Raw genomic sequence first — 19,944 nt, 5'->3', positions numbered from 1 at the left:
GGCATCGAAACATTGTCTCTGCTGTGGTTTGGAGTCAGTATGCAAACGATTCACAGCACTGCATCTGCTTCAATTCAAGCATGTGAATCTGTTTCTTCTGTACCTCAAAAAAAGACAATTCGGTCTCACAATGTCGTTTCTAGCATGAAAATCAACCTGAATTGTCATTTAGTTTTACATTATTCTGCGACTTTGAATTCAGATGTCTTGAACCAGTTAAGTACTTTTCTTTATGTGATAAATAACTCATTATAACAGGAACGTATGACAGCGCTGTAAGTCCGATGGGAGATGCGTTGCCAAATGACTCAGTGTACTGCAGATGTGTACTTTTCACTGGCTGTTTACGACCATCTGAGCATAGGAGCAAGAAAGTAAAGACACAAGAAAAACATAAATAGATTTATTTTTTGAAGCATGCCTAAAACTCCAGTACAGCCAACAGAATGAGCTGAGCATCACACAGTGAAAAGGAAATATAACTTAAATTCTCTGTCAGCTGTCAGTTTGTAAGTAGTAAAAATTGGTCCTTGGATAATATACAAAGGCAAAAATAAAAATAGGCAGTCTCATCAAACCAGCTGAATCTGTTTCACTGTCTCTTAGCTTATCGGGTTCATTGAAAGCACTTCCAGTCTGGAGAAGAACACCCTTTGACAACTGAAAATCTCTGCTGTGTATTAAAAAAATAAAAGACGCAGGACAAAGCGGGGTGAGAAGTATAACAGCTCACCAAGCTACATATTATGGATGCTTCCACAAACTGCTTTAGCCAATCCACATTCTGTCAGTGCACAAGCAGACTGGGCTTTTTGTAAACATCAACTATTTATTTTCATTTTGTTGGCATTACACAGGGCGTGCCGCGGTGAAAGAGATGCACCACCTTCACTGTTTCTTAGCGATGAGAACACCGACCACAACTCCCATTAGCAGCGCCACTCCAACTAGCAGCCATCTACTCAGAGTCTCCCGAGATCTCCTCGCCTCTGCAGCGGCGTCCCGCCCAAAAACCTCAGCGAAGCAGTCCTGGAACCACAAACGTATTCAGACAAAAAGAAACAATGAGGAGAGGAATTTTGTTACACGGTTTCTTGGTTTTTCTTTATGTTTTGCATGTGCCTTCAGTGTCATGCATAGGTTAGTTTACTTACTTTAAATATGTGTGTATATACAGCACAACGGTATCTATGTACACGCTTGTATATACCGTGTGTGTGTGTATGTGTACATATATATTTTATACCCTTGATTCTGATACACATTGTTTTGTTTGTTATCTAAGGTACAGTTTAAGGAGAAACTGGTTTGTGGTGGAGCGAAACAAGGTAGCTAGCAAACAAATTTCAGATTTTTCAAACCCTATGATGCAGTGAACTACAAAAAAAAGAAGATGTAAGAAATAATCTCATCAAGCGTAACTATACAAATCACACTATGCTGCAGTTGTTTCAGATGTTATGTTGACGTTTCGGCCTGTTTTGTGTCATCACTGAGTGGCCGGCAGTTTTCCTGGAGCCGCCTCCGAGAAAATCAAGCTACAAACTGTTCAGAGCCAACCTTCAAGGCAGCGAGCATTTGATACTCAAAAAAGTAGGTTTGTTCTGATACCGATAACAGTATCAGAAACGCCTCTGAGTCAGGCTAAAATGCTGGATCGGCCATCAGCACATAATGTTACACCAGTCTATGCATCGATCTGATATCATGTCATTTATTAGCCCTGAAACAGGACCCAGCAGAGTCCTGCACCCCTGCATCAACAGCCAATATCCATAAATGGCAAGTGACTTGTTCAACTTCAAGTACATGTGCTATTTGAATTTTTAAAATGTCTTTCATTTTACTAAACTGTGGTTGCAGATTTTAAAGGAAATATTGTGTTTTCCTAAATGTATTCATGTTTTACAAAGGGTTCAACCTGAGTCAGGCCGTACAACAGTGAGAGCAGTCGTATCACATCCTGACAGGGTTAGCAGCAAACACCTGTACAAGAAAAACTAAAGAATGTTTTTTTTTTTTCAGCACCAGATCAACATGTCGGTTGTCATGGCACCATCAATAAATCTGCATGTTGAGTTCACCCCTGCCCACTCACCCATCCTCCCTGGCTCTGGATCCAAGGACTGATGTGCTCGTCCAGGTACATGGTCATCCAGTCTGCGATGCGGGAAACCAGCTCGCTCGTATCCTTCTCGACGCATTCCACACACAGCACGCCGCCAAAGGCAAACAGGCCCACTACACGCCCCCAGTTGACTCCATCCTTGAACACCTCGTCCATCACGCTCTTGAAGCTGTGGTAGGCTGTGTCAGGGGTGATATCAAGCTGCGAGGACAGGTCACTAAACGCTTGATTGAAGAGCAGCTCAAACTCATCTGCTGAGTCCCGAAGAGCTGCTTTAACAGCCTCTATGTCAGCACCCGAGCACGGAGACGTCTCCTGCTGACCGCCTCCATTCCTGCCGGTGACCAGCGAGCCATTTCTGGCAGCAGAGGTGGCCTTGTCTCCCTCAGTCCTTCCACCAGCATCCTGAGGCCTCAGCAGGGAGGTCGGATAGTTCCTCTGAGATAACTTGTAGCTTATAAAGAACTCCACGAGCTCTCGGTTACTGTACGCCATTGTTTCCGCTCTGTGAACCTCCAACACACAGCCAGCCTACACAGCCCCCCTGATTTCTCCTGCCATTCCTCTCAGTGTGTCAGCTGTCACCGCAGAGCTTCTTCTCCTTTGGCTGCAGCTAGCAAGAGATGAGAAGAGCACACACTGATGAGGAAAAAGGGACATTCATTCCTGTCAGCAAACATTGGTTTAGTATCCAATGTTTTCCATTCACTTCTGTACAACATGAAAATCTATCAGGAGACTCTTGAAACTTGCCTAATTGTGTGATCCACACAGTATAAATCAAGTGTGCAGTCATTATTATCATGGATAGTAGTTTAATTGGAGATTGATTGGAAATGCATTAGCACACAGTGATTAAGTGTAAAATGTTCACTGCATGTTTCAGCAATCTGCTAATGGGTTTTTGCTTTTGTACAGAAATATTTGGGAAATTATGGCTAACTGGGGAGGTAATGGCTAACTGGGAAGGTAAGAACCAAAAATCTTAAACTGTGGCAAACATTGGAAAATAAACGTGTGCTAACCAACATTAGCTAAACAGCAGCCTTGCAAGTTCAGCATTGTGAAAGGCAGTGAAAGGAGAAGTCATTGCGATGTATAAAAATCCAAATATATGCGTCGAGATGCCAGCCTGCCACCGCTGACAGCTCTGCCTACAGCGTACATACAGGCAGTTTTAGCTTCAGGTGCTAACTAGCTGTTTATAAACAGTCATGGGAGACGCATCAAACACAGCTACAAACTCCAGCCGCGGGACTAGACGAGGTAATCAGGAGTTCTACTCACAGCCGCTGGTTGTTTTCCCTCAGTGAGCGAAACTATGAAGTTACTAAAAGCTGGAGTTGTGAATTCAGACACAATATGGACATTTTTACAGCTGCAGACCCTGTGGCCTGAACAGTGATGCACGCTGGCGGTTGGCCAATTCCGCTACTGTACCAGCCAGAAGTCCCGCCTCCTGCGGCCGCTGCACCAATCGACATCGGAGACGCACCGGAAACCCAGAGGCCCGTGAAAAGAAAGCAAATTCATTGGAAAAGCTCGTACGCTTGTTCTGGTGAATTCCACATCCAAACCCACTGTCATCTTTTCAGTTTAGTACTGTAACAAGACGCACCACAAAGAGGTGAAGTCCGAAGTTTAAAATGAGCTGCAGTTTACTTAAAGTGGCCCTGAAGCTTGTAAAAAGTTTACAGTATTTTTTACTGTTGATGTGCTGCTTACATAAAAACTGAAAACAAGAACGTCTAATTGAAGTATAAATAAACACAGTGACTCAGTGTGAACATGTGGTGATTTCAATGATGTATGAAATGAACCTGTTTTACCGCTCTATCTGACATTTAAAGCTCCTTTATGTTCTGTGCTTCATGTTCAAAATGGCATTTCCATTTGAGCAGACACGACAGCTAAATTTCACAGTGGTTGGTGTAGGAAAGAACTTAATATGTTTTTATTAAAACATTTATTAAACGTCTACATAAGCAATAATTACCAATACCCTACACTTTCTAAATGTGAAATGACAATATAATACAGCTTGTCACAGTCGAGAAAGCAAAAATATGGAAGTAGGGAAGGTGGCGTAATGGTTTGAGAAATCCTGTGACGTTAAAAAGTGAATAACACAGATTGTATGCGGAACCTAACAAAGGACAATGGCTAAAATATATACAATGTCACTTACATATGCCATATACTTAAGCACTATAATGTAACTTTTCCCTCCTTTCCAACACTGACAATATTTCTAATTGAAGATTTTTATTGACCCACTCCATTTGACCAAATATTTGCGATTTGTAACTGTTGTACACTTTTCTTCATCTTAATTTATACACTACAACTGAACTGTTACTGAACCCAAGGCACACTGCTAAGCAGGGACACTAACAGAAGGTCATCCAGGCATTTGCTTTCCCATCTTGCAAAGAGCTCTCCTTGTCTGCAGCAGGCTCCACAGTGTTCACAGGTTCCGTCCCTCCTGTCAGGTCTGCTGGCTCCTGGGATTTTACATGCTCGTGTTGGTTCATGTCAACATTTCCGTTCTCGGTCGGTCTGTCCTCCGTTTCCGGTTCGCTGTCTGAGTCGATGGAAATGGTCTCTGTGCATGTGCTGAGCTTTAAGGTACAGTTCAGTGTCTCACACTGCCTGTTTTGGTCCGTGCTTGGAGTACCAGACTTGAGGCCTCCAGATCTCCCCACTGAGATGCCATCGAGCTTGCTCTCCTCAAATATCATGTCATGCTTCACTTTCCTGACAGCGTGCATGTCGAAGCCGAGCAGCACTGACAACTTCTTGGTTTCACATTGTCTCTCACATATCCTTCGCTTGGTTGCAAAGTGACTAGAAATGTCGGATTTCCACAGCCAGAGACTTGCAGACAGCTTCTCCTCTTCCTGAGGAGAAAGGTACGGGCGCCGGTTGAAGTAAGCCGTCAGGAAATCTTTCCTGGCCTCGTATGTCTTGTGCTCATAGCTTCTGGGATCCAGAGCAAGGCCATCAGTTTCAGAATGACGTCCGACAGTTGTGGAGGAAAGCTTTGACTCCTTGCTTAGTTTTATCTTCTTGGGGTTAGACATAGCCTGCGTTGGTGGCTGCCTCTTCAGGAAGCCGGCACCTGATGAGTTGAGAGTCAAGGCCGACTTGAAGCTTTGGCTTGTCTGGGTCCTACCAACAGCCCGGCACTGCACGAGATGCAACGTGATTGTGGAGGCGACCATGTTACTGGTGTACACCCCCAAGCAATGAATGCACTTGTACGTCATCTTCTTTTCAACAGGATGCATGGTCTGGAGCACTTGGTGTCGCTCCCTCAGATGTATGGCCAAAGCATCAGAGATGGGACCTTTGAGGATGGTGAAGCACAGCGGACACAAAGTCTTCCCAACCTCACTCTTGTGAGTCGCTGAGGGGAAACTTCTACTAGCAAGTGGTTCAGTCTTCTTCTCAATCATTCTGGGAGCGGTGACTTTGACCAGAGGTGGAACACTATTCTGAGCTGGCGCAGACTGATTCTGACCATTAATAGATTCCTTCATGTTAAAGGTGAGAACAACCAGCTGTACGTTACTGGACTTCTCTTGTTTAATGGTGAGATCAAAGGTTAAAGGTGAAGCTCCAGGAGGGCCAACAAAGTCATTGGGGTGAGCCTGTGCCACATGCTCCATGATGTTCTCAACACTGTGGAAAGCAGAGTGGCACTGTGGACAGGTGAGCCCGTGGATCAGCATGTGATTGAGCAGTGTATCACTGGGTAGATAGCGGTTGCAAAGCAAGCACTTGCTGGTGAAGTTGTGGATTTTCATGATGTATTTGGCTAGTGCCCACACTTTCTTTGCCTTGTGCGCATTCTCAAAATGAGCGTTATAGAGGTTTTCAGGAAAAAGTTCATTGCAGACTGTACAGATCTTCCATTTCTGTGTCTGGGCTGTGTTTACACCTGCAGTATTATTTTCAGCCACAGCGCTACTGCCAGGAACCGTGACACGCACCTGACTGGCTGCGACGGAAGACTGACTTTTAACAATAGGGACCGCTGGTTTTAAGTAGCCAATGACTGGTTGTGTTATTGGGTCGGCTCTGTGCGTGTGGTCCCTGCTAATGATCAGAGGGGACTTCTGAGATGCATTTGGTAGAGACTGAGACCTAGAGACAATAATATTAGCATGTCCAATCATGGTGGTCACTTGAGCACCAATGCGCTCGTGGTACTCTATAACATGTTGTACTAGAGCCTCGTAGCTGCGAGTGGAAAACTGGCAGCGTTTGCAGAGAATGTTGTTGCCGTTGACAGAGTTAGCACCATTTTTGACTGATGATTCGGAAACCATACCAAGATACGGTGAGACTATATGCTGAAAATGTTCCCTGTAGATGTGTCTCCTCACAACATTGTAGAGTGTGTCCCGGAACGTGCATTTTTTGCAAAAGTACATCGCTTTCTCCACACCATCTCCCTGTCTAGCCCTGTCAAAATACGCTTTGTCCTTTCCCAGTGCACTTCCCTGTGAGTTCCCATAGTTCTGCCGTGCTGAGCTGGGTTTGTGGAATATTTTAACGTGCGTCTCCAAAGTTCTCTTGCTTGCAGTGAATGTGCAGTATGGACAGTTGAGCAGAATTTTACTCTCAAAGATTTTCCTGTGTACATTGCGGAAGTGATTCTTGTAGCCTGAGTAGTACTTGGAAGAAAATGGGCACTCTGTGCAGCAAAATGGCTTCGATCTGTATTCCTAAAAGGACATGAGGCACAAAAAGCAATGGAATTAAGACAAACAATTGTGAAGTATCTGAAAAGGCCTTGGACACAGAAGTAAGGTTTACCTGTGTTTTAGAGTATGATGGATCCCATGCACAGATATCAAGGCAAAGAGTGCCCTTTACGAACTGCTCATCAGGGCAAAACTCTTTGAACCCCTGCGGAAGCAATTGGAAAGATTAAAGGCACATATGTTATAATATTGCATAATATACAACAAATATTTGTTTATGTACACTGTTCTTTACATTCAATGTTTGGCAGTACACAATACTAGACAAGACTGTCAGGGTGACTGAAAATACAGACATACTCACACACACAACTACGTGAATGACAATCATCTATAAACTTCAGTTTTCTCTCACCTCGGCTGCCTCCTTGCAGTAGTCCAGTCCTATGTCTCCCAGTGTTTTCTTCACTTGTTTCCTTGCTCTCCTGATTCTTGCAAGGTTATTCACGGGGAGTTGATACATCTCTCCTGACAAACAGAAAATAAAGTGCTCATTGCTTTGAAGCAGGCTTCATTTTAAGCCAAATCACACAAAGCAAATTCTTCAGTATAATATCCTATAATCAAACAGCAAACTTCAAATCAATAATCATCAACATCCTAAAAGACCGAGTTCATAAACAGTTGATAGGCCATTGCAACACGTGTCTCCATTCAATAACTCACTGTCAGCATATTTACGTACGATAACAGGCTGTCTGTGTTATCAACATCAAGTCAAGTAAATTATCCTGATTCAGTCCAGAATATCAACTCACAGCTTCCCTCAAATGGATTTACAATTGCACAACATACGACTCTCTCTGTCCATGGATGTCATGCTTACGGACTAGAGCATTGATTTAAAGAAAAAAAATCACAGTATATTCTGTTATCGTTATAAAGACTTGAGTTTCTTCGGAGGACAGTAACGATACTACTTCCACAGACATACTTCAAGTTAGCTTTCATTTCTGATTGAGTGCTGATTTGACAGGAAATACTGCAGCAGAGAGCAGATCTGTACCGTGTCTGTAATGTGTCCAGTGATTGGGGAATCAGAGATTTGCAGTACATGTTATTAGCATTGTGGGCTAGCATTGGTGTGTTAGCCAACATTAGCTATGTTAACCGCTCTTGCAGGCTGATTTAGCACCAAAGCTAGCGTTGTATAGCCGATTTTGCATTTCTTCATTTTCACTGACCATATCAATCGATGCGTTTTACTCACCTTATGATAGGTCTGAGGAATAGATTCACACTGGCTGCCTCACTACATAAATGGCTAACAATGAGTGAGCTGGCTGGTCGGGCGTACAGACTGACGGAGATGTTCGCTCTCGTCAAAGCCGGTGCTGATGCTCAGCTCTACAGCTAGCTACCTAAGCTAGCTAGTTAGCTGTCGCATCTGCTTAGCTGCAGCGGTTTCCTAGCGGGAGGAATGGAGGGAAGGTCAGAGGGGTGCACATCTCATGAAACCACTATACTCCAAAATGGTGACTACCAGAACTACCAGCCGTGTCCTATGAGCAACACTTGTACTTGTACCGGTGGTCAGGCCGGTCTGCTAGCTAGCGTTACCTTTTACAACTCTCAATCCAAAATGGCGGCGACGAGACGACGGAAGTCGTACAAACGAGTTGGGCAGTGGCTCCATGGACAAAAGTTAGTATTAATTGTGATTGTAAGAATACAGTATGCTATTTTCAGTCATTAAAAGACTAACAGCAGGAATTCTGCCTCATGAAAACACCACACATACGACCCTTTGTTATTTCCTTTCTCTTGCTGCAGCCAAGATTTTCTTTTTCATTGACTGATTTCCCCACAAATGAGCACTCTACTCTCCCCATAAAAATGTATAATTGAAAAATATATTTATTGCATTCCAGTTGCATTCAAAACAAGAGCAGGACTTAAAGACAGCTGTTGTCATTCAAGTGGTTCCATAACTTCCAGTACAACAGTGCGAGTTCCTGTCATCACCAGCCTGGAGACTGTCCTGTAGTCCAGGTAGAGAACACACTGTCCGTTCACCTGGTATATGAACTGCCGCACCTGAGGAAAGTGATGCAAGTACGAAAGCCAGTCACATCCTATTTTCCTCTGAGTCAAATATATATGGTTTTCAAGCATTTTCTCTTTCGGTGCTGTGTGTGTGTAACATATCCAACCTTCACTCCAGCAGCTGCCGCAGGGCTTCCAGGGTCCACAGCCTGCACATAACAGGGAGCCATGCCTCTGACGACAAAGCCCCAGCCCAGGGCATCTCCGATCACCTGTGCCGGCGGCAGGGTGAGATAAAGGACACATTCTGAAGAAATGAAATGATATCTATATAGTTTACTTTATTTGGTGAGATACAACTTCATTAGTCCACATGGAGAAACAAGCTTGCTAAGAAAGTGTTTAGTCCTTGTTCTGATGTGAACCTGAAGGGGCCTGACTGGTTTAAGTGGATGACATGGCTGTAGGCAAAAGCTCACCTCAACTAAGTTTCCATTTTAAAGGAGTGTTTTATTTTTGTACCTCACTGGTATCTCAGATAAATGCGTTAATTACCCACTTTCAGACTTTAGAGGACTGGTGTTCAGGTTGCAGATTTTTTTTTTTTTAAGTGTTAGCACTTAAACTCACCGTCAACACTTTCTTGATGAAGGGTGCACCAGGTGCCAGTAACTCTTCACATGTAAAATTTCTTCTAAGTACTGTGAAATTATGAAAATATTTCAGCACCATTTTTCCAGACACAAGCAAACCTCAGTGCACCAAATGCTTTGTCTTCAAAGAATATTAATGACACACTTGCCTGATTTTGGATTGCACCTCACCGCTGAAGTTGAAGACAGCTGGACAAGAGGAGGAAATCCATCTGAGTGAAGCTGAAGGGAATTCAAGCTGCCTCGACGCCCACTGATAACCTGTTTCAGGTCTTTGCTCGACTCCACTGTAATTCAGTTAGCAGCATTATTACACAATAATTAGCATTCACAACAAAGTGTGAGGAGACATCTTTATTTATTCCATTTCTTTTTACCAGACTGGAAAGCAGTGTTGCCCTCCTGAGGTTGGCTTTTGCGCAGAACAAATGGACTATCAGGATGGTTGTCCTCTTGTGTTGACACCGCCACACCTTCATCTTCCTCTTGCTCACTTTCATTTAAAAGCTGAGATAGACGGCGGCGGCGACGAAAATTGATGCAGAACTGATAGAGCAGTCCACTGTCAAAGAAGTCGTGCTTCTTTGACACTAGTGGTGGGAGTGGCAAACAGAGAGAGAGAGAGAGAGCACAGAACAACAGGACAACTAGAATTAATGAGATGTTTTCGCAAAGAGTTGATGAGTGTATTTGCTTTAGAGTGCAAAAATCCCAGCTGGCCACCCGCTGCCAGCTGCCACCGACAGCCAGCTCCTTCCTGGCGCCATACATCAAAGGGCAAATGAGGACGCCCCTCACCGTGCTGGATGATGCCATGCTCCTGCAATGCACGGCACAGCTCCAGTCCCCGACGCCGGCTCTCTGCCTCTCCATTCTGAAGGAGCCAGTCAATCAGTTGGCAGCCAGGAAAAGAGCGCTGATATGCAACACCGTGCTCCTCTCTTAGCTGCAGAATGGAGTTCTTGTCCCCGATGAGACTAAAGACACAAAAATCAGACGTGTCATCACATGCAGATGACTTCTTAAAAGTGCTTGAAGCACAATGTCATTGTCAACAGACAAAATTACCAATATCTAACAGGAGGTTACTGTGTTGCTGTGTTTGAAATCCTAACCCCAATCATAGTATGTGTGTGTGCGAGAGATCATGAGCATGACTGACATTGGATTTCAAGGTCAGCTGTTGCTGCTCAAACAAGACAATCCCAGCAAGCAGCAGCTCTTACTGTTCATACAGACGTTGTCCTCGCATGAAGACTTTCACCTCCGTGTTGAAGGGAAATGTGCCATCATCTTTGCGGAAACGGTACAGCAGCTTGGCATCCTTGAACACTGGCCTCTTATCACAGACTAAGAAAAGGAAACATACTGTTTTGAAATACCTTTTGTATTCAGCGAGTCAACAGCGTTTCGGTTTATTCATTTGTACAGACGGTCTTTCAGTGTCCCCTCGCTGGCACCCTGTGTTGCTGCTTCCTTCTTACCGTGGTGAACGATGTCATGATCCATGAGGTGCTGCATGAGGCACACAGCGGTCGCTCGATCTGGAGCCTCCTTATGGCTCATGAGCCAGTCTATAAGTTCCTGTGCCACAAAGCAGTTCGGATACGTGCGCAGGTGGTAGCGTCGGTCCTTGATCAGTTTTCCATCGTGAAGCCTCAACCTTGAAATTACATTCAAATCAGCCAAGTCTTAACCGTAGACCTTGATTCTGACCTAACCATAAACGTGTCATAGCCCCCTCTCTGCCCTCATACCTGAGTTGTTCTCCAGCAATCATGACTTCTCCTTTATGTTGCCTGCTGATGGCTTTTCTCCTAATGCTACTTGTTCGCTCCATGTTTGTGATCTGCGGACCAGGAAGTAAGTGAAACTCACTTTTAGTTATTGCCCTTTGTGTTTACAAAATAGCCACTGAAACGCACAGAACCCCACTGCCGTGTGAGAAGGATGTTGTGTATACAGAAAGACAGACATAGACACAGTACCGTACCTTTGTGTCAGGGTGCCACAGACAGGCGGCATCCATCAAAAGAAACCGGCCTGTGTTGAAATTCATGTTTTTCTGTTTTCTTTTTTCCCTACTTAAGGCTGAGGCTGGCACTAGTTTTCTTGTTGGCTGTTCTCACAGTAAATAGGATATGTTTGACTTGTTCCCTGTTTACCAGCAGTCACATTTAGAGGGAAACAAATGAAGACTGCTGGTATCCACATGATAATGCTTTGCTAATGGCCTTCATGGTGCTAATCAGCCAGCCACAGCCAGTTAATGGATGTTGTGATGCAGGCTGTGTTTTTGAAGGGTTTGTTCATTTGATTGAACTTAGTAGGCATTTTTCAATCATTTTCAAAAATCTCAAAATCTGCAACACAAAACAAATGAAACTCAGGTTTATTTGGTGTGTCTAGATTACTAGCAGACGCATGCATTGGATGAACTTGAGTTAGATCACGTTTTAAAGGTTGTCAAAAGGCCGTCTGGCAACAGAAAGCCAGAAAAATGTGCTAGCGACAGTGCTTGTCCTCTACTATATGTGGTCTCTTATGTGTGCCTTCTGCATCGTTTCGTAATCGATGGCATCACGGGTCATGTCAAATGGGCCTGGGGATGTGAAAGTATCCGTGCTTCCAGCCTCTCAAGCAACATATAAATCCTGCCTACTTTAATAGAATTGGCAGACCTAAACTCCAGCTATGTTTAGCTCCAACCTCAGCCTCCTCTGAAAGAGCAACATGATTGGTGGAGTTTTTAGGTGAGTTGGCACACAGAATTGATTTCAAATTGATATCCATGTCTGCCTAATGGTCTCGCTTCTCAGATGCAAATAAAGTGAAGCCTTGTTTCCAAGAGCTGTTGAGACGATGATGATCATTATTGATTACAGGGGTGTATAGAAATGACTTTTTTAGGAGGCGTGACTGTTTTACTGCATGTGCTTTTGTGGTGAAATATGATCTGAGCGTCTGCTGCTGGTGTGCACTTAGGCTGTTAGCATAAGTTACGCCACATACTGTGACCCTGCCCTGCTGGCATAAATCCTAACATGTGTCCCCAAGCCATCCTCTCTCAGCCACACTGTCTCCTCTTTTCCTTTATTCCCAGCAACTACAACTGACTGAAACAATGCCTTTGCGTTCTCAGACAGCATTTTCTATTGGTTTTGGCACCACTCCTCTATCTTGTCAGCGAAGCTTTCACTGTCTTTGAGGGGGTCACCTAAGGGCAGGAACTTTGCTTAACCCTTTAATATCCTGTGCAGTTGTGTCACCTCTGGACGCCACTAGGGGTGACATCCCTGAATCAGGCAGCAGATCCTGGAACATGCCAAAGGTTGTCATTGTGGCAGAGATGTGGCTGAGCTGTTGTCAGGGGGCTCGTGATTTCTGGTGGGACGCGTTGTTCGTGATGAGTATAAGGCGACACACACACCACTTGCTTTGTCTCTTTTGTGGTGCAGGGAATCAAATGCAGTTCCAAAGAAAAAAGTTGGCTCCCGCACACACTTATCACCTCTGCACTTATTTATTTAAAAAAGGTTGACCTTTCTGTAGATGCTTCATTAAGACCCTCAGCCACTTAGGGCTGACCTGCTGTGATGTTTGTGATGTGATGTTTCTTATGTGCCCAATCCTGCAGACTGTGGGAATTACCCAGAGTTTCTAGCATTGTAACTTTCCCAAAAACAAAACAAATCAACACAACAACATAAAGTAGAATTAGGTGAGCAAAGAAGGAGCTAGACGGCCCTGTGATATGACTTGATTTCTAAAATGTTTTCATCTGACCTGATCGAACAACATGAATGTTTAGCCTCCCTCCAACCAAGCAGTGAAAAAACACATTTTTTTTTAAATTTACATGTAAAATATGAGCCTCAGTTCAGTGGCCACATAAAACAATTGCTTCCTGTTGTACTCATGCAAGCCTGTGCTGCTTCAGCCTCTGGAGCTGACAGTGGATATTAGTCATAGCACGTGTGCAGTGCTGACTGATGGACACAAGATGCCAGTATTCTCCTGTGGACTAACCAAGGGACACATCAACAATAGTCGAATGGATTGCCCTGCAGCCTCCTTTTCATTCTTTAAGTGAAGTTAAGCGGTCAGATAAAACACCACAAATTCAGACTTAAACATAAACTGAATTCAGGCTGAAAGAAAAAAAAATCTAATTGTAGTTCAGTTGTATTTGAAGTAAGCAAAACATGATCCCAGACGTAGTGAAAAAACGTGCTGCTGGACAAGTGTGTATGTGTTTGACTGGGCTGTAAACAAACGGGAATAAATCTGAACAGCCCTGTGGGATAAACAGGCCTACATGTAAAATGGAGGACAATTCAAATAAGAAAAAAACACATTGCAGAAGAAATCGTGCAGTTATAGGTTCCGGTCAAATGATCATCACCAACAGCTCGTAGCAGCTTTTATGCAAATCTCCCTATTCAGCGTGTTTTCATTGGAGAGCAGCGCGGAGGTGTAGTCTGGAAGGCGTGACATCATGCCAATGCAGCTTTATGAAGAAAGTGCGCTTCCTCTGAACAGGCAGAGGTGCGTCCGGCACGCAGGAATCAGTGGACTTGAGTGTGCCTGCTGAAGCCAAACAAGCTGCGCGCTGCAGAATAACCAGTCCACACTGAGTTTGATCAGGTGGGAGTCTTTATTTTTTCCGTCTGAGCTGAATTTAAAGTTTGGAATTACTGCTTTAAAGTAAGCGCGCTTTCACTGACTGCATGAAATAGCGGTGGACATTTGGAGCTCTTTGAAGAGACCAGCTTGTTTAATATGACCGCTGAGGCGCATTCACATTTAGGACTGCAGAAAACTACCATGGATTTCGTCAGCGATTTCGACTTGATGAAGTTCGGCGTCAAGAAGGAGGCGATGCAGGGGATAGACCGCTCCTTCATGGGGCCATGCAGCCAGCTCCAGAGACCAGACTCTGTTTCCTCCACCCCTGGCAGTACACCTTGCAACTCAGTGCCCTCATCGCCAAACCTCAATCCAAACGAGCAGAGAAATAACCCCGGGGGCGACCAGTTCTGGATACCGAACAACGGGGGTTACCCTCAACAAATGTACCCTCAGGCTTTTGGTCTGACGCCCGAGGACGCGATGGAGGCCCTAATCGGCGCCACGGCACAGCAGGGACACCCATCTGCGCCCCACGGCCACCATCCGCCACCGTTCCAAGCAGAATACGAAGGGTACGGTCACCTGAACGAGCCTGTCCAGCACTACTCGGGACTCCCGGGTCACCCCGACATGCAAGGCATCCCCAGCAGTCACTGCCAAGACCCTTATCTCAAAGATGACATAGGGTGCGAGTCCCCTCAGTCGCCGGAGGCCCAGCAAGTCCTCGGCGCGCACCACAGTCTCCAGCAGCACAGCCGCCAGGACAGGCGAAACAACGCCGAGAGCCACTTCTCAGACGACCAGCTGGTGTCCATGTCCGTCAGGGAGCTCAACCGGCTCCTCAGAGGCCTCAGTAAGGACGAAGTGATGCGTCTGAAGCAGAAGCGCCGGACCCTGAAAAACAGAGGTTACGCACAGTCCTGCCGCTTCAAGCGCGTCCAGCAGAAACACATTTTGGAGCACGAAAAGACCAGCCTGGTGTCACAGGTCGAGCAGCTGAAACATGAACTCAACAGACTGATGCGGGAGAGGGACGCATACAAACTTAAATGCGAGAAACTGTCCGGTGCAAACTGTTACCACGAAACTGGGTCCACCAGTGACAACCCTTCCTCACCCGAGTATTTAATGTGAGTTTGTCCATCTCCTGCAGAACTGATTGTTTTCCGTCGGGAGGCATTATGTGGACAGCTCGCCCTGCTCCTTAACAGACAATCCCATGGATTCACAAGTTCTAATTAATGTTGGACATAAGGATATCACTCAAATAATTGTAATAGATTCAACTATAGGCAACAAGTTATGAATGGAAAATTACAATGAAGCATGCATGCAGGACATGTGTGAGATGTTTTTATTTTAAGCAGGCATATCTGTATTTTGTCTGAAAGGAGATACTTGAAATCAGAGAATATTCCCTTTTTATTGATCTACAACGTTAATCCTTCTGCCTCAGTTACTGTTCAATCTTCATTTTGGTGATTTTTGCTTTGCTTAGTTTTTGTAGCTCAAATTATATTTTGTGTTCATGCTTCTTTAAAATAGAAAACATGCTGAAAAGAATGATGCTAAACGTTTCTGTTATTTTTATGAGGCTGATTCTGCTGGACAGACGTGTTCCTTCTTTGCTTTTCTTTTTAAGATAATATATAATTATGCAAATTGTTTTTCCTCTACTGTTTTCATTTACTATGGATCAATAAACCTATTGTGACTTTTTAAAATTGTGTCTCATCTACTGATGGAATTGCTATCCGACAAAAACATTTACCTCACATGCACCAATTGTCTATTTCATCATGGTACTGGGAGATGTTATTCAGCTATTCCACATTCTTTTATTATCATATTTGTAATATGCAAAGTAAATAGTTTAAATTCCTGAACACATAAAAGAAGGTAATCCAACATAACATCTGGGCACATGACATAAAATTATGGTTTAGCACAGAAAAATCTGAAAATGCAGTGCAATTTATGTGCAGTGTAGATGCCAAGACTGCGAGCACATGTCTTCACTATAAAGTTCTACCCTAAAATTATGCAATGACCCTATAAAAATTTCAAATGCTCATAAATTAACATTATGAGTTTCAAAAAGTCACGTCCCGTCATCATCATGTTATAAGCGTTTTGTTAGCCAGCCGCAGGAAGGAGCGCAGTAACAGCCACAGAGCTGTGTGTTTGTTGGTTTGGTGGTGAATGAAAGGACGAGTGGCTTTCTCTCCTTCCCTGACCTTTGCCCTTGATGGAGTGCTGCTTCCTGTGGGACCCCGGCATGTGAAAGCACAGGGGGCTGACTGGCAGGGGCTGTGGGGCACAGATAAAATGGAGTGGAAATCAGGCTTCCCCTCTGCTCTCTTCCTCAGACAAACAGATCACCTCTGCATTCATTAACAGAGGAAGAGAGAAACAACAATCATGGCACGCTGCTCGGCGCTCCTCTTGCTGGCTGAGGAGGAATTTTTTCGCTCGATATGTTTCTTATTTTTGTTTTTGTTTTGTTTTTTTTCCTGCCTGTTACAGTTTGAAATCCTCAAGCAAAATTCCTGAACACAGATCATTCTCAGTTCAGGACTACAATAATATTTGGATGACCATAATAGTCCCAAGGCCATTGTGATAATGTGAGATAAGTGGTCACATTGTAAATTGAGTTTATAACCTCTGTGACAGGCTGTGTGCTCCGAAATCTTGGAGGGTTTTTCACGCTGTCAGAGGAGACTTTCACACTTTTCACCCTTTGTGAAAGTTCAGCTGGGCAGGTGGTTCTGTCCATGGCGCCACCCTTTAACCTGGAAACCAGGTTCTCTTTTCATGTGTGACCCCTGACAGTTTTGACCTCACCCCTCTGCTGAGGGAAAGCAGCCACACCACAGGTGCAAAAGCACTTTCCCTCTGAAAACAGGCCTAATCCCCGAAGGTCGGCCCGCTGTACTGGGAGTGCATGACGTAGATGAGTGTGTTTGTGAGTTTCAAGGATGTAGCAGAAAATAACCAGCTGGTTATGGCAATGAATAATGCTCCCCTATATTTTAATGTTATTGGGAGGGGCTCATTAATCAGCGGCTCTTATATATGGCATAAGAGTTTGTTTCCAGGCGCAGTTTAATTTTAAAATGAGGTTTCTTCTATTTTAGAAGTGTTCTCGTAAATGTACTCATTCGCAGTAAACCTTCTCAGATGACTGCTGCACAGACACTAAAAGATTTTTATTGTTGAATTAGTTTAGTTACATTTTTTGTTCATTTAACCTTTGTCTTCCATTGAAAATGATTTTGCGTGTCTTAATGTCATTTCTAAATTACATAATCAGGTGAAATAGTCAAATGCTGGGTGCTAAACATCAGCTAAAAATTCCCTAAATGATACAGCGTTTTGGATTGGACCTCCTTCAGTGTAAGTGTACATTTGCACATGCGCTACTGAAGAAAACTGTGTGCAGGGTATGCATGTATGTGTATACTTGCATATATTTCACATACACTGATGTTTTTCAGCAGGTGTGGCTTTTCAAACGATGCGTTTCTTTGTTCAGTGTCGTATGTTTTTGCGCACTTGCGTACATCACATGTGCATTTCTAAGCAACAGTGGGATAATACAGTGGAAGTGGAAGTGTTTGGCGAGGAGAGCGGTTTGTGGTACTGTGTGACAGTGTGCAGGGTGCCATTGTAGAAACGATTAGCCAGCTCTTTTCCCTCGCATGTGATAGGCTGGTGGGCCTGATGTGGGAGCCTCACACTCCCCCCCCTCCCCTACCCCTCCCCCTCCTCCTCCCCGCCACCAACACCCCGAGCCCACAGCGCCTGAGGCTGGCTACTGAGTCAGCAGGAGGGAAAGGTGTCTGCACGGCTGTGGCATCAGTACAAGAGAGAAAGCAAAATAGCTGGAGAAGGATAAAAAGCAGTGAAAACGGTTTAGAATAGACATGCTTGCATTTTTAAAAAACAGATGGAGAGAAAGAACGATTGCTCGGAAAAAAAAATCAGAAGGAGATGATGAAGCAGCTTAAACAGGAAGCATCATCATCTCCTGAATATATTTCAAAATCTCTTCAGCAGAGGCTTTTTTTTATGCCATGGTGACTAATTTGACAAGGTGTTCTTTCTAGATTCGACTGTGACACACCTTTACACTATGAACAACGGCTGTAGATGACCGGCGTTCAGTGAAAACGCTCCAAACGGGTCCGTCAGAATCAGTTAAACAAGATACCAACCTCTTGGCTGAGTGCTGGAGTTTGCCAAGGCCTGGCTGCATCTCAGACAGCGGACACAGACAGAGGAATGCTGCAGATACTCACCATTGTGTGGGGAGAGGCAGAGGAATGCAGGCTGCCAGGCTACGTACACTGACACCAATGAACACAGCCAGAGGCCTCCAGCCATGAGGGAAGGCCAGGGCCAACAGACCCCACGGTCAAACACCACTCACCACTTCCATCTGTGATATCATATCCATCTCTTCTGGACAGTGTTGACTTGGTCCAGCTTGACTGTCTAAACACTGAGTATCTTGTTGTAGAGCTCCTAACTGACTGTCAAATAAGAATTAGTTGATCAGCTGAGTAAATAGTCTTTTGTTTCAAACAAAACCTGTTGATCAATTGGTGGATTCCTCATTCACTGTAATGATTGCCACTAATCTTCAGTGGCTAAATGTCAACTAACCAGACATTTGACCCCCAACAACAAGCCATTTCCAGCCTCAGCCAGTTCTTTCACTGTTGTTTTGCAACAGTGAGGACTCATACTGGTGATCGTCTATAAGAGTGGCTTCACGTGAAGCGCAGTGCAGAGATTGGGATGGAGGACAGGATGGACGAGGGGCTTCCTCTTTCACTTCCTATATGAGGGTCCAGTCAAGTGACTCTTTGTGAGAGTGTTAGGTTGTATGTCGCAGGAAAACGCAGCTTCGGCGGCTGTGGTTTCCGGTCAGGATGTCCAGTCGTTTCTGTGCACGGTTGTGACACTGTGAATCATGCAGTGATCACACACGCACACAGACGTCTCCATGGACATAGCACACATACACACACGCAGACATGCGTATGCAAATGCAGACGTTCATGTGTACCTCTCTTGCTCTGTCACACAGAGGCACGTATTTTTAATAAAATCATGTGATTGTGGCATTTTGTTTGGTCAGAAATGCACCTCTCTCTTTTTTATTGCCTCAGCTGCTGCCTGGATTCCAAAGACTTGTGTCCTGTTGCCACGTCTTGTAAGATTCCACAGCAATTATGATTGTACTACTGGTAATGACTGAAGTTATCACATGATGGGCTCTGCAGACTGAAACAGAGTGGATTAATGTGTAGCTTTAGAGCTACAATAAAGCTTGTCTTGCTATCTACTGGCTGCAATAAGCAATCTCGCTTCCTGGGGACGTGTTCAGCGTGTTTGTGCATGAACTCCTGGGGATCTGATAGGAAGGCTGTCTGATAAAGCGCTTGTCACGTTTAAGTGGACACTACTGAGACAAGTGTGACAAAGTCCTGTCACATTACAGACCCTGGACTTTGGTTACAGATCACAGGGTGAACTACTGTTTGTAATGATTATACAGGTTCCTCTCAGCATGACAGACATTATAAAACACCCTGAGTCTTTTAACAGACGTGAAAAACAGGAGTTTTACGAGCATCCACAACATGGGTAAATGAACCATGCAATTAATGTGAAAGTGACTAATCATTTAATATACATTCCAAAAAGCGCACGATCGACGGCCTGACTTTCTCTCCTATGATGGACTCTCAGCATATTCTCC

At 44.4% G+C, this 19,944-nt stretch overlaps 4 protein-coding genes across 5 annotated transcripts; 1 reads left to right on the top strand and 3 right to left on the bottom strand.

The window, feature by feature from the left end:
* Positions 1-387: 387 nt before the first annotated feature.
* LOC143336432 (bcl-2-like protein 1) lies at positions 388-3,553 on the bottom strand. 2 transcript variants are annotated; one of them, XM_076756593.1, is made up of 3 exons: positions 3,416-3,553; positions 2,099-2,741; positions 388-1,029 (listed from the first exon to the last, which is right to left on the bottom strand). In XM_076756593.1, exons 2-3 carry the CDS (start codon positions 2,621-2,623, stop codon positions 889-891), a joined length of 666 nt encoding a protein of 221 aa, XP_076612708.1. In that variant the 5' UTR covers positions 2,624-2,741; positions 3,416-3,553; the 3' UTR covers positions 388-888. The 2 variants fall into 2 exon arrangements, with proteins under 2 accessions (XP_076612708.1, XP_076612716.1); XM_076756601.1 differs by having other exon boundaries at positions 2,099-2,735; positions 3,416-3,544.
* A 501-nt stretch (positions 3,554-4,054) lies between these two features.
* Positions 4,055-8,498, bottom strand: adnpa (activity-dependent neuroprotector homeobox a). The gene is made up of 4 exons (XM_076752200.1): positions 8,111-8,498; positions 7,256-7,368; positions 6,953-7,045; positions 4,055-6,861 (listed from the first exon to the last, which is right to left on the bottom strand). The coding sequence occupies exons 2-4, from the start codon at positions 7,361-7,363 to the stop codon at positions 4,519-4,521; spliced, it is 2,544 nt and encodes an 847-aa protein (XP_076608315.1). The 5' UTR covers positions 7,364-7,368; positions 8,111-8,498; the 3' UTR covers positions 4,055-4,518.
* Positions 8,499-8,811: 313 nt separating this feature from the next.
* Positions 8,812-11,379, bottom strand: LOC143332785 (DEP domain-containing mTOR-interacting protein). The gene is made up of 9 exons (XM_076750581.1): positions 11,297-11,379; positions 11,024-11,202; positions 10,766-10,889; positions 10,338-10,516; positions 9,917-10,129; positions 9,689-9,826; positions 9,517-9,587; positions 9,054-9,158; positions 8,812-8,937 (listed from the first exon to the last, which is right to left on the bottom strand). Exons 1-9 carry the CDS (start codon positions 11,377-11,379, stop codon positions 8,812-8,814), a joined length of 1,218 nt encoding a protein of 405 aa, XP_076606696.1.
* A 2,710-nt stretch (positions 11,380-14,089) lies between these two features.
* On the top strand, positions 14,090-15,885 carry mafbb (v-maf avian musculoaponeurotic fibrosarcoma oncogene homolog Bb). The gene has a single exon (XM_076745414.1). The coding sequence runs from the start codon at positions 14,322-14,324 to the stop codon at positions 15,303-15,305; it is 984 nt and encodes a 327-aa protein (XP_076601529.1). The 5' UTR covers positions 14,090-14,321; the 3' UTR covers positions 15,306-15,885.
* Positions 15,886-19,944: the final 4,059 nt, after the last annotated feature.

Source organism: Chaetodon auriga, chromosome 2 (genome assembly GCF_051107435.1).
Source record: "Chaetodon auriga isolate fChaAug3 chromosome 2, fChaAug3.hap1, whole genome shotgun sequence".
Taxonomy (NCBI): domain Eukaryota; kingdom Metazoa; phylum Chordata; class Actinopteri; order Chaetodontiformes; family Chaetodontidae; genus Chaetodon; species Chaetodon auriga.
Note: the sequence above shows the minus strand (reverse complement) of the source record. Positions and strands in the feature narration are given on the sequence as shown.

Excerpts from the sequence above, each read along its gene's own strand:
- adnpa (XM_076752200.1), bottom strand. The coding sequence starts at position 7,363 with ATGTATCAACTCCCCGTGAATAACCTTGCAAGAATCAGGAGAGCAAGG. Across the intron at positions 7,046-7,255 it reads ACTGCAAGGAGGCAGCCGAG|GGGTTCAAAGAGTTTTGCCC; the intron begins GTGAGAGAAAAC and ends TTGCTTCCGCAG. Across the intron at positions 6,862-6,952 it reads CATCATACTCTAAAACACAG|GAATACAGATCGAAGCCATT; the intron begins GTAAACCTTACT and ends ATGTCCTTTTAG.
- LOC143332785 (XM_076750581.1), bottom strand. The coding sequence starts at position 11,379 with ATGGAGCGAACAAGTAGCATTAGGAGAAAAGCCATCAGCAGGCAACAT. Across the intron at positions 11,203-11,296 it reads ATTGCTGGAGAACAACTCAG|GTTGAGGCTTCACGATGGAA; the intron begins GTATGAGGGCAG and ends TGTAATTTCAAG. Across the intron at positions 10,517-10,765 it reads GGACAACGTCTGTATGAACA|TCTCATCGGGGACAAGAACT; the intron begins GTAAGAGCTGCT and ends TTGTGTCTTTAG.
- mafbb (XM_076745414.1), top strand. The coding sequence starts at position 14,322 with ATGACCGCTGAGGCGCATTCACATTTAGGACTGCAGAAAACTACCATG.
- LOC143336432 (XM_076756593.1), bottom strand. The coding sequence starts at position 2,623 with ATGGCGTACAGTAACCGAGAGCTCGTGGAGTTCTTTATAAGCTACAAG. Across the intron at positions 1,030-2,098 it reads TCCAGAGCCAGGGAGGATGG|GACTGCTTCGCTGAGGTTTT; the intron begins GTGAGTGGGCAG and ends TTGTGGTTCCAG.